The sequence below is a fragment of the Pan troglodytes genome, chromosome 6 (genome assembly GCF_028858775.2).
Source record: "Pan troglodytes isolate AG18354 chromosome 6, NHGRI_mPanTro3-v2.0_pri, whole genome shotgun sequence".
Taxonomy (NCBI): Eukaryota; Metazoa; Chordata; class Mammalia; order Primates; family Hominidae; genus Pan; species Pan troglodytes.
In genome coordinates, this window is record NC_072404.2 from 132,132,229 (window position 1) to 132,145,475 (window position 13,247).

The 13,247-nt window shown below is 38.8% G+C and overlaps 1 protein-coding gene across 5 annotated transcripts in view; it reads left to right on the top strand.

Annotated features, from left to right (window-relative positions):
- MET (MET proto-oncogene, receptor tyrosine kinase) overlaps positions 1-13,247 on the top strand; it is a 126,219-nt gene that overhangs the window by 74,265 nt on the left and 38,707 nt on the right. For 3 of the 5 annotated variants that reach the window (XM_063813849.1, XM_009454025.5, NM_001135830.1), the window contains 5 exon segments: positions 8,748-8,908; positions 10,838-10,940; positions 11,040-11,176; positions 11,861-12,022; positions 12,794-12,893. In XM_063813849.1, coding sequence (XP_063669919.1) covers positions 8,748-8,908; positions 10,838-10,940; positions 11,040-11,176; positions 11,861-12,022; positions 12,794-12,893 — 663 coding nt within the window. 5 annotated transcript variants of the gene reach the window in all.

The window sequence follows — 13,247 nt, forward strand, 5'->3', positions numbered from 1 at the left end:
TGGATGAAGCTGGAAACCATCATTCTGAGCAAACTATCACAAGAACAAAAAACCAAACACCGCATGTTCTCACTTATAGGTGGGAATTGAACAATGAGAACACGTGGACACAGGAAGGGGAATGTCACACACCGGGGCCTGTTGTGGGGTGGGGGGAGTGGGGAGAGTTAGCATTAGGAGATATACCTAATGTAAATGACAAGTTAATGGGTGCAGCACACCAACATGGCACATGTATACATATGTAACAAACCCGCACATTGTGCACATGTACCCTAGAACTTAAAGTATAATAAAAAATATATATAAAAAAAGAAACCCTACAAGCCAGAAGACAGTGGGGGCCAATATTCAACATTCTTAAAGAAAATAATTTCCTTCCCAGAATTTCATATCCAGCCAAACTAAGCTTCATAAGTGAAGGAAAAATAAAATCCTTTACAGTCAAGCAAATGCTGAGAGATTTTGTCACCATCAGGTCTGTCTTACAAGAGCTCCTGAAGGAAGCACAAAATATAGAAAGGAAAAACCGGTACCACCTACTGCAGAAACATACCAAATTGTAAAGACCATTGACACTGTGAAGAAACTACATCAACCAATGGGCAAAATAACCAGCTAGGATCAAATTCACACATAACACTATTAACCTTAAATGTAAATAGGCTAAATGCCCCAATTAAAAGACACAGACTGGCAAATTGGGTAAAGAGTCAAGACCCATTGGTGTGCTGTATTCAGGAGACCCATCTCACGTGCAAAGACACACATAGGCTCAAAATAAAGGGATGGAGGAAGATTTACCAAGCAAATGGAAAGCAAAAAAAGCAGGGGTTGCAATCCTAGTCTCTGATAAAACAGACTCCAAACCAACAAAGATCAAAAAAGACAAAGAAGGGCATTACATAATGGTAAAGGGATCAACACAACCAGAAGAGCTAACTATCCTAAATATATATGCTCCCAATACAGGAGCACCCAGATTCGTAAAGCAAGTCCTTAGAGACCTACAAAGAGACTTAGACTCCCACACAATAATAATAGGAGACTTTAACACCCCACTATCAACATCAGACAGATCAAGGAGACAGAAAGTTAACAAGGATATCCAGGACTTGAACTCGGCTCTGGACCGAGCAGACCTAATAGACATCTACAGAACTCTCCATTCCAAATCAGTAGAATATACATTCTTCTCAGCACCACATAGCACTTATTCTAAAATTGGCCACATAATTGGAAGTAAAACACTCCTCAGCAAATGCAAACAAACAGTCTCTCAGATGACACTACAATCAAATTAGAACTCGAGTTTAAGAAACTCACTCAAGGCCGGGTGCAGTGGCTCGGGCCTGTAATCCCAGCACTTTGGGAGGCCGAGGCGGGCGGATCACAAGGTCAGGAGATCGAGACATCCTGACTAACATGGTGAAACCCCATCTCCACTAAAAATACTAAAAATTAGCTGGGCATGGTGGCGGGCGCCTGTAGTCCCAGCTACTCGGAAGGCTGAGGCAGGAGAATGGCGTGAACCCAGGAGGCGGAGCTTGTAGTGAGCCGCGATTGCGCCACTGCACTCCAGCCTGGGCAACAGAGCGAGACTCCATGTCAAAAACAAAAACAACAACAACAAAAAAGAAGCTCACTCAAAACCACACAACTACCTGGAAACTGAATAACCTGCTCCTGAATGACTACTGACTACTCGGTAAATAACTGGTACATTTGTTATTTTTCAAGTTAGATAACGAAATTGAGGCAGAAATAAATAAGTTCTTTGAAACCAATAAGAACAAAGACAAAGACACAACATATCAGAATCTCTGGGACACAGCTAAAGCAGTGTTTAGAGGGAAATTTGTAGCACTAAATGCCCACAGGAGAAAGTGGGAAAGACCTAAAATCAACCCCTAACATCACAATTAAAAGAACTAGAGAAGCAAGAGCAAACAAATTCAAAAGCTAACAGAAGACAAGAAATAACTAAGATCAGAGCAGAACTGAAGGACATAGAGACACGAAAAACCCCAGGAGCTGGTCTTTTGAAAAGATCAACAAAATTGATAGACCGCTAGCCAGAATCATCAAGAAGAAAAGAGAGAAGAATCAAATAGACACAGTACAAAATGATAAAGGGGATATCACCACTGATCCCACAGAAATACAAACTACAATCAGAGAATACTATAAATATCTCCATGCAAATAACTAGAAAATCTAGAAGAAATGGATAAATTCCTGGACACATACAGCCTCCCAAGACTAAACTAGGAAGAAGTTGAGTCCCTGAATAGACCAATAACAAGTTCTGCAATTGAGGCAGTAATTAACAGCCTACCAACCAAAAAAAGCCCAGGACCAGACGGATTCACAGCCGAATTCTACCAGGGGTACAAAGAGGAGCTGGTACCATTCCTTCTGAAACTATTCCAAACAATAGAAAAACAAGGGACTCCTCCCTAACTCATTTTATGAGGCCAGCATCATCCTGATACCAAAACCAGACAGAGACACCACACAAAAAAAGAAAATTTCAGGCCAATATCCCTGATGAACATTGATGCGAACATCCTCAATAAAATACTGGCAAACCAAATCCAGCAGCACATCAAAAAGCTTATCCACCACAATCAAGTTGGCTTCATCCCTGGAATGCAAGGCTGGTTCAACACAGGCAAATCAATAAATATAATCCATCACATAAACAGAACCAATGACAAAAACCACACGATTATTGCAATAGATGCAGAAAAGGCCTTCGATAAAATTCAACACCCCTTCATGCTAAAAACTCTCAACAAACTAGGTGTTGATGGAACATATCTCAAAATAATAAGAGCTATTTATGATAAACCCACAGCCAATATCATTTTGAATGGGCAAAAGCTGGAAGCATTCCCTTTGAAAACCAGCACAAGACAAGGATGACCTCTCTCACCGCTCCTATTCAACATAACATTGGAAGTTCTGGCCAGGGCAATCAGGCAGGGGAAACAAATAAAGGGTATTCAGATAGGAAGAGAGGAAGTCAAATTGTCTCTGTTTGCAGATGACATGATTGTATATTTAGAAAACCCCATCGTCTCAGCCCAAAATCTCCTTAAGCTGATAAGCAACTTCGGCAAATTCTCAGGATACAAAATCGATGTGCAAAAATCACAGGCATTCCCATACACCAATAATAGACAAACAGAGAGCCAAATCATGAGTGAAGTCTCATTCACAATTGCTACAAAGAGAATAAAATACCTAGGAATACAACTTACAAGGGATGAAAAGGACTTCTTCAAGAACTACAAACCACAAGCAAATGGAGAAACATTCCATGCTCATGGATAGGAAGACTCAATATTGTGAAAATGGCCATATTGCCCAAAGTAATTTATACATTCAATGCTATCCCCATAAAGCTACCATTGACTTTCTTCACAGAATTAGAAAAAGCTACTTTAAATTTCATATGCAACCAAAAAAGAGCCCGCATAGCCAAGACAATCCTAAGCAAAAAGAACACAGCTGGTGGCATCACGCTACCTGACTTCAAACTATACTACAAGGTTGCAGTAACCAAAACAGCATGGTACTGGTACCAAAACAGAGATATAGACCAATGGAACAGAACAGAGGCCTCAGAAATAACACCACGCATTTACAACCATCTGATCTTTTACAAACCTGACAAAAACAAGCAATGGGGAAAGGATTCCCTATTTAATAAATGGTGTTGGGAAAACTGGCTATCCATATGCAGAAAACTGAAACTGGACCCCTTCCTTACACCTTATACAAAAATTAACTCAAGATAGATTAAAGACTTAAATGTAAGACCTAAAAACCATAAAAACCCTAGAAGAAAACCTAGGCAATACCATTCAGGACATATGCATGGGCAAAGACTTCATGACTAAAACACCAAAAGCAATGGCAACAAAAGTCTAAATTGACAAATGGGATCTAATTAAAGAGCTTCTGCACAGCAAAAGAAACTATCATCAGAGTGAACAGGCAACCTACAGAACAGGATTAAATTGTTGCAATCTATTCATCTGACTAAGGGCTAATATCCAGAATCTACAAGGAACTTAAACAAATTTACAAGAAAAAAAAAAACCATTCAAAAAGTGGGCCAAGGATATAAACAGACACTTCTCAAAAGAAGACATTTAGGTGGCCAATAAACATGTGAAAAAAAGCTCATCATCACTGGTTATTAGAGAAATGCGAATCAAAACCACAGTGAGATCCCATCTCATACCAGTTAGAATGGTGATCATTAAAAAGTCAGGAAACAATATGTGCTGGAGAGGATGTGGAGAAATAGGGAATGCTTTTACGCTGTTGGTGGGAGTGTAAATTAGTTCAACCATTGTGGAAGACAGTATGGCGATTCCTCAAGGATCTAGAATCAGAAATACCATTTGACCCAGCAATCCCATTACTGGGTATGTACCCAAAGGATTATAAGTCATTCTAATATAAAGATACATGCACACGTATGTTTATTGCAGCACTACTCACAATAGCAAAGACTTGGAACCAACCCAAATGCCCATCAAAGATAGACTGGATAAAGAAAATGTGGCACATATATGCCATGGAATACTGTGCAGCCATAAAAAAGGATGAGTTCATGTCCTTTGCAGGGACATGGATGAAGCTGGAAACCATAATTCCCAGCAAGCTAACACAGGAACAGAAAACCAGACACTGCATGTTCTCACTCATAAGTGGGAGTTGAACCATGAGAACACATGGACACAAGGAGGGGAACATCACACATAGGGGCCTGTCGGGTGGCGGGGGTCTAGGGGAGGGATAGCATTAGGAGAAATACCTAATGTAGATGACAGATAATCTTATGTGTCTTAAACTTTGCAGGCACAAAATCCAGCTAATGTATAGAGTTTCACTTTCTAATACATGCAAGTTAACCTGCTTTTCAAGGTACATGATGTTCAGTGGCTAAAATTCTTTACAGTTCTAGATATGAGAGATTTCAGGACTGAAAGCCCATTATTTTGCTTCAAACATGGTATCTGATCTCATACTTAAAGAGCAATGAGAAATGCTTCAGAAAAGGGAGAGCACTTTTTAATATATTCTGAATGTATTAGGATGCAGTTATCATATCTTGTAAGGTTGAAAATTCAGGCCGGGCGCAGTGGCTCATGCCTATAATCCCAGCACTTTGGGAGGCCGAGGTGGGTAGATCACGAGGTCAGGAGATCGAGACCATCCTGGCTAACACGGTGAAACCCTGTCTCCACTAAAAATAGGAAAAATTAGCTAGGCATGGTGGCAGGTGCCTGTAGTCCCAGCTACTCGGGAGGCTGAGGCAGGAGAATGGCGTGAACCTGGGTGGCGGAGCTTGCAGTGAGCCAAGATTGCTCCACTGCACTCCAGCCTGGATGACAGAACGAGACTCCGTCTCAATAAAAAAAAGAAAGAAAGAAAGAAAATTCAACCCCAGTGAGACAATAGAACTATTCATTGATCAGAATACTCAGAAAAGCAGTATTATATGGGGATAGGAGGGTAGGCAGGCAGTATACTGCCACCAGTAAATATATTTGTGAGCTCTACTAAAGAGGAAAGGAGACCCCTTTTGGAGTTTTTTTGTTCTGTTTTGTTTTTGTTTTTTAGTTTTGTCATGTTTTATCCTAATGGGTTTTGAAAACATGATCATTTAAAATACTGTTGGAATGGGCCCATCAGTGATGTGATCTTTCACCTGTGAAAAGACAAGGGCTACTTTTGTGGCTGTATCTCCCCTATCCAGACAGGTAGGAGACCCAGCCTCTGTGGCTTTATGCCAGACGCTCATTTCCTGCCCACAGAGTTTCTCTGCCCTTCAGGATAACTCAGAGTTTGCCAGCCATTGTTGGGTCTATCCAAGGGTGTGTAGTTCACAACTGCTTCCTTCCTTTTTCCCTAGAAGGGTAAAGGTTACCCCATAAGCTAAGGGGAAAATGCCCAGCCCAGAGAGAAAAGCTAAGCAGAGCCAGCCTCTTGGATCCTGAGGGTCTAGCAGAGGGCTTATAATATCTCTTCCTATTGCCAGTGCCCCAGTTGCTCAGCTCTCTGCGTCTTTTCTCAAATCATCACCCAATCCGTTTGCCTTTTATAGAAAGTGATGGTGATGATGTGTGTAGAGTGACAGACTTCAGTTTTTACATAGAAAGACGGGATGTAGGCAGTGGGATCAGGCCAACATCAGCCTTGGGCAGCGTTTTCAGTGGGGAAGCCTCCTCATTAGAAGAGCCGGCAGCAGCTGTGTGACTGCCTCAGGCTGAAGAGAGTCCTGGGAGGGTTGGATGTCTTGTTCTCTCCTACTGGATTTCTACCATAATAATAATAAACAGATTTATTTTTCTAGTAGTTCTCATTTGGCTAGACATGGATGAGGTAAATTTTCAGGAAAGGCACAACAGTGTAATGGATTTTTATGGGTAAAATGGCTATCATAAAAGCTTTAAGCTAAAACTTTAAAGGGGTTTGATAACAAGGGTACGTTAAGACTTTGGTTTGCAATTATTTACTTAGGAAGGATGGAAATGTTTGCAAGTTTGAATTTGGCTAAAAGCCCTTCTTAATTGTAAAAGAATCACTTTTAGATGTTCACAAACTGAGCTTTAGCAAATACCTTTACTGGTTCTTGAGTTGCCTCTATCTTAGTTTTCCCACCATTGTACTTTACAGCACAATTTACAATATGTCCCCACCCCCAAAAGAGCATTTCCTTTCTCAATTGTCACAAAGCTGCTGAGAAGAAGCTTATTTTTAACTTGGAAATGTGTTTTGTTTTAATAGTTTTAGCCTGAGAGCAATTATCTTACACACTTTATAGGTGCCTAATGCGGTCTTAAATCATGACTGACCAAGTTTTATCAATAAATCCATTGATAACACACCAGAAATGAGTCTGCAATAATAAAATGAGTCTGTTATTTGCTTAACATCAACCATCAGGGGGAAAAATTTAATCCTAAAAATGAGATATAAAACAATACCAATGAAGATAATTAGGAAAAATTGTTACAATACTGATTTTGGGCCCTCTCTGGTTCCGTTTTTATCTATTTCTAAAAGAAACAACATAACATATGTATTAAATATTACGTAATTTTTAAAAGGCTGAGTGTGTAAACTAACCAGCCTGGTATACATCAAATAGTGACCATATTTAAAGAACAAGGAAAAATCTTCAGTCATTAATAAATGTGAACTAATAGGTAAAAAGAAGTAGATTCACTTTTCATTTGTTAGTGCCTGGTGCATAGGAGGTGCTTTATTAAGAAATAATTAATGAAAGCTGGGCAGCATAACAAGACCCCGTCTCTACAGAAAATTTAAAAATTAGCTGGGTGAGGTGGCGCACACCTGTAGTCCTGTCTACTAGAGAGGCTGAGGCAGGAGGATTGCTTGAGCCCAGGAGTTTGAGGCTGCAGTGAGCTAGGACTATGCCACTGCACTGCAGACTGGGCAAGAGTGAGACCCCCATCTCTAAAAATAAATAAGTAAATAATGAATGAATTATTGGCAGATATGTGTTCCAAAACCATCTATATGTTTCATATTATGCTAGCTGCTGAATGCAACTGGGCAAACACTGGATACCAAATGAGGTATTTTTATTGTGCAACTTTTGTCTCTGGGTGGGGAATACCATAGCAACCAGAATGTAGTGCACGCAGCCAGTGCACAGAGCAAGGCATATAATGGCTGGACCTTGGCTTATAGGGCACATGAAGGAGTTTGATAAGAGCTCAGTCCGAAGGCTGATGAAGAGTTACAATCAGAGTTATGAGCAAGTAAAAGTCTGGGCCCAGCGTGTTTCTACTCCTACCCTAAAGAGCCCTAGAAGATGAATTCACTTCAGAATGGCCCAAAAAGGGCCAGGTCCAATGGCTCATGCTTGTAATCCTAGCACTTTGGGAGGCCAAGGCAGGAGGATCACTTGAGCCCAGGAGTTTGAGACCAGCTGGGCAATGTAGTGAGACCCTGTCTCTAGAAAAAAAAAAAATAGCCAAGCATGGTGGCCCACACCTGTGATCCCAGCTACTCAGGAGGCTAATGTGGGAGGATTGCTTGAGCTCAAGAGGTTGAGGCTGCAGTGAGCCATGATCACGCCACTGCACTCCAGCCTGAACAACAGAGCCAGACTCTGTCTGAAAAAGAAAAGAAAGAAGGAAGGAAGGAAGGGAGGGAAAGAAAAAGAAAGAGAGAGAGAGAGAGAAAGAAATAAAAAGAAAGAAAGAAAAGAAAGAAAGAAAGAAGGAAGGAAGAAAGGAAAGGAAAGAAAGAAAGAAAGAAAGGAAAGAAAGAAAGAAGGAAGCAAGCAAAGAAAGGAAAGAAAGAAAGAGAGAGAGAGAAAGAAAGAAAAGAAAGAAAGAGAGAGAGAGAGAGAAAGAAAGAAAGAAAGAAAGAAAGAAAGAAAGAAAGGAAGAACGGAAGGACTTGAAAAACCCCTTTATTCCTACCAAGCTGCATCTGCTCTTTGTCCCATCTTTGGATCTCCTGAAAACAACTTGTTTCATTAACATATCATGTAGTTTTAATGTTTGTTCCAGATGCTCTGAAATTTGTGACCCTTTTTCCTTTAGTGAAAATTAAATTTTTACTAAATTGTGGGAAAATGAAAGAATTTCAGATTATTTAAGGATATACATTTTGTTTGTTCGTTTTCCATATATGTGAAAAATTATAATATATTGGGTTTTTTAAAAAGTTCTATGTTGTCCTTGTAGGTTTTCCCAAATAGTGCACCCCTTGAAGGAGGGACAAGGCTGACCATATGTGGCTGGGACTTTGGATTTCGGAGGAATAATAAATTTGATTTAAAGAAAACTAGAGTTCTCCTTGGAAATGAGAGCTGCACCTTGACTTTAAGTGAGAGCACGATGAATACGTAAGGATCTTAAAATGCTTTGCTGGGGTGTGCTTGGAAAATAGGTTTTGTTTTTGAATGAATATTTGTTTTAAAATTGCTCAAGAAGCTCTTCTCTTGAATTAAAAAGGGTCTTGGCCTGTCAGATGTCTTGTGGGTCTGTTCTGTTTTGTTCTTGCAATCCCATTTACTCATTGGATTTGAAGAGAGAGAAAGGTGACATGGCCTAGGTGAAGAGAAGAGGCCAGAAATGGGAGTTTCTCGACCATTTATGCGACAAGTCTTCAGGTGTTGTCTGAGTAGATTTGCAAGAGTAGCACTAGTTGGGATCACTTCATCCTTGGAGTCTTCAAATGTAGAGTCTCCAAAGCCTTTTTCTACAGAAATCAGTAAACAGCTCAGCATGGATCCTCTCTTTTAAATTCACTTTCTAAACCTCAGAAATGTAGTGAGGCAGCTGAATCACGTGTTTGAGACTTTTTTAGATGAGTTAAAATTTATATTCAGCTTATATTTACTGGCACTGCAATATATGGGCTGTATCTCACTGAACCATCCCCACGGTCCTGGGAGGGAGCAGTATCATTCCTATAATACAAAGGAGGTACCTGAAGTTCAGAGAGATGAAGTGTGGCTTCACAGAGGTAATCCAGAGAGTAAGAGCTGAAAAGCCTTCAGCTCAGCTCGGATCAGCTTCTGATCCAAGACCCGTGCTAGTTCTACTGTATTCTACATGTACCCTTCTACAAGCTTTGAATTCCATAATCATCAGAGAATCCAGAAATTATTCATTATCACATAATAACAACACTCAAATATTTAAAGTTTTATGGTTGAATCTTTATGATTGATCCCATTCTATCAGTTGGTTATTTTATATCTAATAGAATTCATTTCAGGGTTACACAAAGGTCCGAATCTATCCATTTTACTGAGACCAAAACACTAATGAAGGTAATATTTGTTAGCTGAATGGCAAAACAAATTTTTTCTAGAAATCTCCCTTGTAAAATCTCCAAAACTCTTAATCATTGCATATAAATCAGGACCTGTAAAAGTAAAGCATAATTCATTCTCTTCTTTAAAAAGTTATTTAATAGATCAAATTGTATTTAAATTTTTTCAGAACTATATACGATTATTCATTCAGAAATAATTCTATGGAAAGCCATCACAATTTCATTATCATTTAAGTAATTTAAATAAGCATGTACAAGTATAACCACAGAAATGTACCTGTTGACATACTTTAATGAAGAGATTGGCCTATTTGTAGTTAGCCCATTGTTTCATATGCAACTGAGATACTATCTGAAGTAGACCAAAGATTATCCCCAAATATTAATATTATCCAAACTTAGATTATTATGCACTATTCAACTGGTGAGGTCTTTATGGATAAGGTCTGATATTTCCTGTTTGTCTGTATAAGTACTATAGTACCATTAATGTAAAGTTTAGTATAGGCAGGGTGCAGTAGCTCACGCCTGTGATCCCAGCACTTTGGCAGACCAAGGCAGGAGGATCACCTGAGCCCAGGAATTCAAGACCAGCCTGGGCAACATAGTGAGACTCCATCTCTACCAAAAAAAAAAAAATTTTTTTTTAATTAACCAGATGCCGTGGCACGCACCTCTAGTTCCAACTCCTGAGTCCAGAGGATCCCTTGAGCCCAGGAGTTCAAGGCTGCAGTGAGCTATGACTATGCCACTGCCCTCCAGCCTGGGTGACAGAGCAAGATCCTCTTTTTACATAAAAATAAAAGTTAAGTTTATCATAGTATAGAAATAGAATTATATAATTTTTGGCCTTAATGCTTATCTTGAAACTCTGCTTGCTATTCAAAGCAGTCAGCTCACCATTTAGAGTTAATGTCACTTCCTATAAAACAACCTAACCAGAAAATTCCTTGGATTTGTCATGTATTAAACTTTGGGGTTTTTTTTCCAGATTGAAATGCACAGTTGGTCCTGCCATGAATAAGCATTTCAATATGTCCATAATTATTTCAAATGGCCACGGGACAACACAATACAGTACATTCTCCTATGTGGTAAGGAAGATTCTATCCTATCATGTTTGATTTTTACTTAATCTATTTAGAATTATAAGATGAACAAGTTACTTTGTTTTGTTTTTATCTCCCCTCCAGGATCCTGTAATAACAAGTATTTCGCCGAAATACGGTCCTATGGCTGGTGGCACTTTACTTACTTTAACTGGAAATTACCTAAACAGTGGGAATTCTAGACACATTTCAATTGGTGGAAAAACATGTACTTTAAAAAGGTGTTGTAAATTTATTTTTTGTTGCATCTATCAATTTGAATTAATATCTGTACCTTAAAAATTAAGCAGATTGTTTTGTGTGTGTGTGTGGAGAAGAAAAATCAAGATGTTTATTTGTTTACTCTCCTACTGACAAAACTTCCTCCTTCCAAAATTCATCTACTCCTTTTGCTGATTTTTCTTCCTTTCTCTTGTTTTTTAGCAATCCTACTTTTCAATTTTGTCTTCCCATCCACCCTCTTTATTGTTATAGCTTAGGATCTTAGCTATACTATGAGCTGTGAGAGTCTGGTCATTGATAATAATTTAAAATAAACATTTTCATCAAGATTTGTAATTAGACTAAGTCACTCTGGGGAAGGAAGAAATGGGGAAAATTGGGTCTGGAAGACAGTTATGTTTCTGCTTCTTAGAGTTGGAAGAGCTCAGTTTAATCAAGTACCAAAAGTACTTTAAAGGTTTTTTTTTTAAATCTCAAATGTTTTCCAGTCAAGGATAGCTTGTCCACAACAAAGATAAGTTTGAGATCCACTCAGATTAAACAGCCTACACTAGAAAAGGCTTCCACTCAGGAAATTCCCACTTAGGAACCATTGAGTTATATCCTTTTGATTTGTGGATATAATTCTAAAATATGTGTATCTCTAATAGCTAAAATTCACTTCCTTAATTTTTTTTGTTCAGTGTGTCAAACAGTATTCTTGAATGTTATACCCCAGCCCAAACCATTTCAACTGAGTTTGCTGTTAAATTGAAAATTGACTTAGCCAACCGAGAGACAAGCATCTTCAGTTACCGGGAAGATCCCATTGTCTATGAAATTCATCCAACCAAATCTTTTATTAGGTAAGTAGAAGCTTCTGATGGGTATAAGAAAACAATGAATACAAGGATGATTTTGCTGTAGAATAGTCAAGAGGAATTGCAGTTTTATTTCTGGCTTTGATGCTGTTATGTTGCTTTTGAAGGCTTCTTTCCAATTCAGGAGAGAAAACTATATTCAGGTTCTGAGTGTAGTTTGACTTATCAATGCTAGTTCATTCCAAGAAGTATCTTATCCTGTTCTATTACATTTAAACAGAGTATAGCAAAATAGTTTAATGTGGCATTGTAGTATACATGCACTTACATTATGTACATATCAATTCTATACTAACCTTAGTGCCCAGAAGTGGAATCACCTTTTTTCTTCCATTCTCTAGAGTATGTTTTTGTCCTGCCTGCTTTACACACAGCTTTTCTTTATGCCAGACTCTCTTTGAATTGATATCTCATTGGACCCAGTTCAATCTGCCTTGTTTCCGTTAATTCTATCAGTCTAGCAACAATAGTTAAGTTCGGTTTTCTTTGTATTTTTTTCAGAGGTGAAATATTTATTTTGTGTAATTCGGTGAATAAAATACAAATGCATTTCTTAAGCTTATGAAATATGCATTTTAAAAATATTTTCAAGTTAAATAAGTTGTTTCCAAAAAACAGTTACCCATGAACTTCCATTTGATGTTGACTGTGCCTCTGACCTGTAATCAGTGCAGGTGATTAAATTGAATCCCTCTCTTACAGTACTTGGTGGAAAGAACCTCTCAACATTGTCAGTTTTCTATTTTGCTTTGCCAGTGGTGGGAGCACAATAACAGGTGTTGGGAAAAACCTGAATTCAGTTAGTGTCCCGAGGATGGTCATAAATGTGCATGAAGCAGGAAGGAACTTTACAGTGGTAAGTCCTTTGAGCAATGGTTCTACTCAGAGCTCTGCATCTTTGCCTCTAACCACGTGGCTTTCATGGTACCTAAGACATCTCAGTTTCGCCTTTAAGGTTTGCTGGTTAATTTCCTTGCAATGTAGCCAAGTAGTATTTTTAATTTAATAACTGAAATTATCTAGAGTCTTGGGCTAACCATGTGGAAAAAATACGTACACATACACACGTGCACATATAATGTTTAGACAAGAATGAAGATTACCAATTTGAGACAGTGTTTTTTTATGTTTGTTGGTTGGTTGGTTTTGAGGGTTTTTTTGAGACAGTATCTCACCCTGTCATCCAGGCTGGAGTGCAAGGGCACGATCT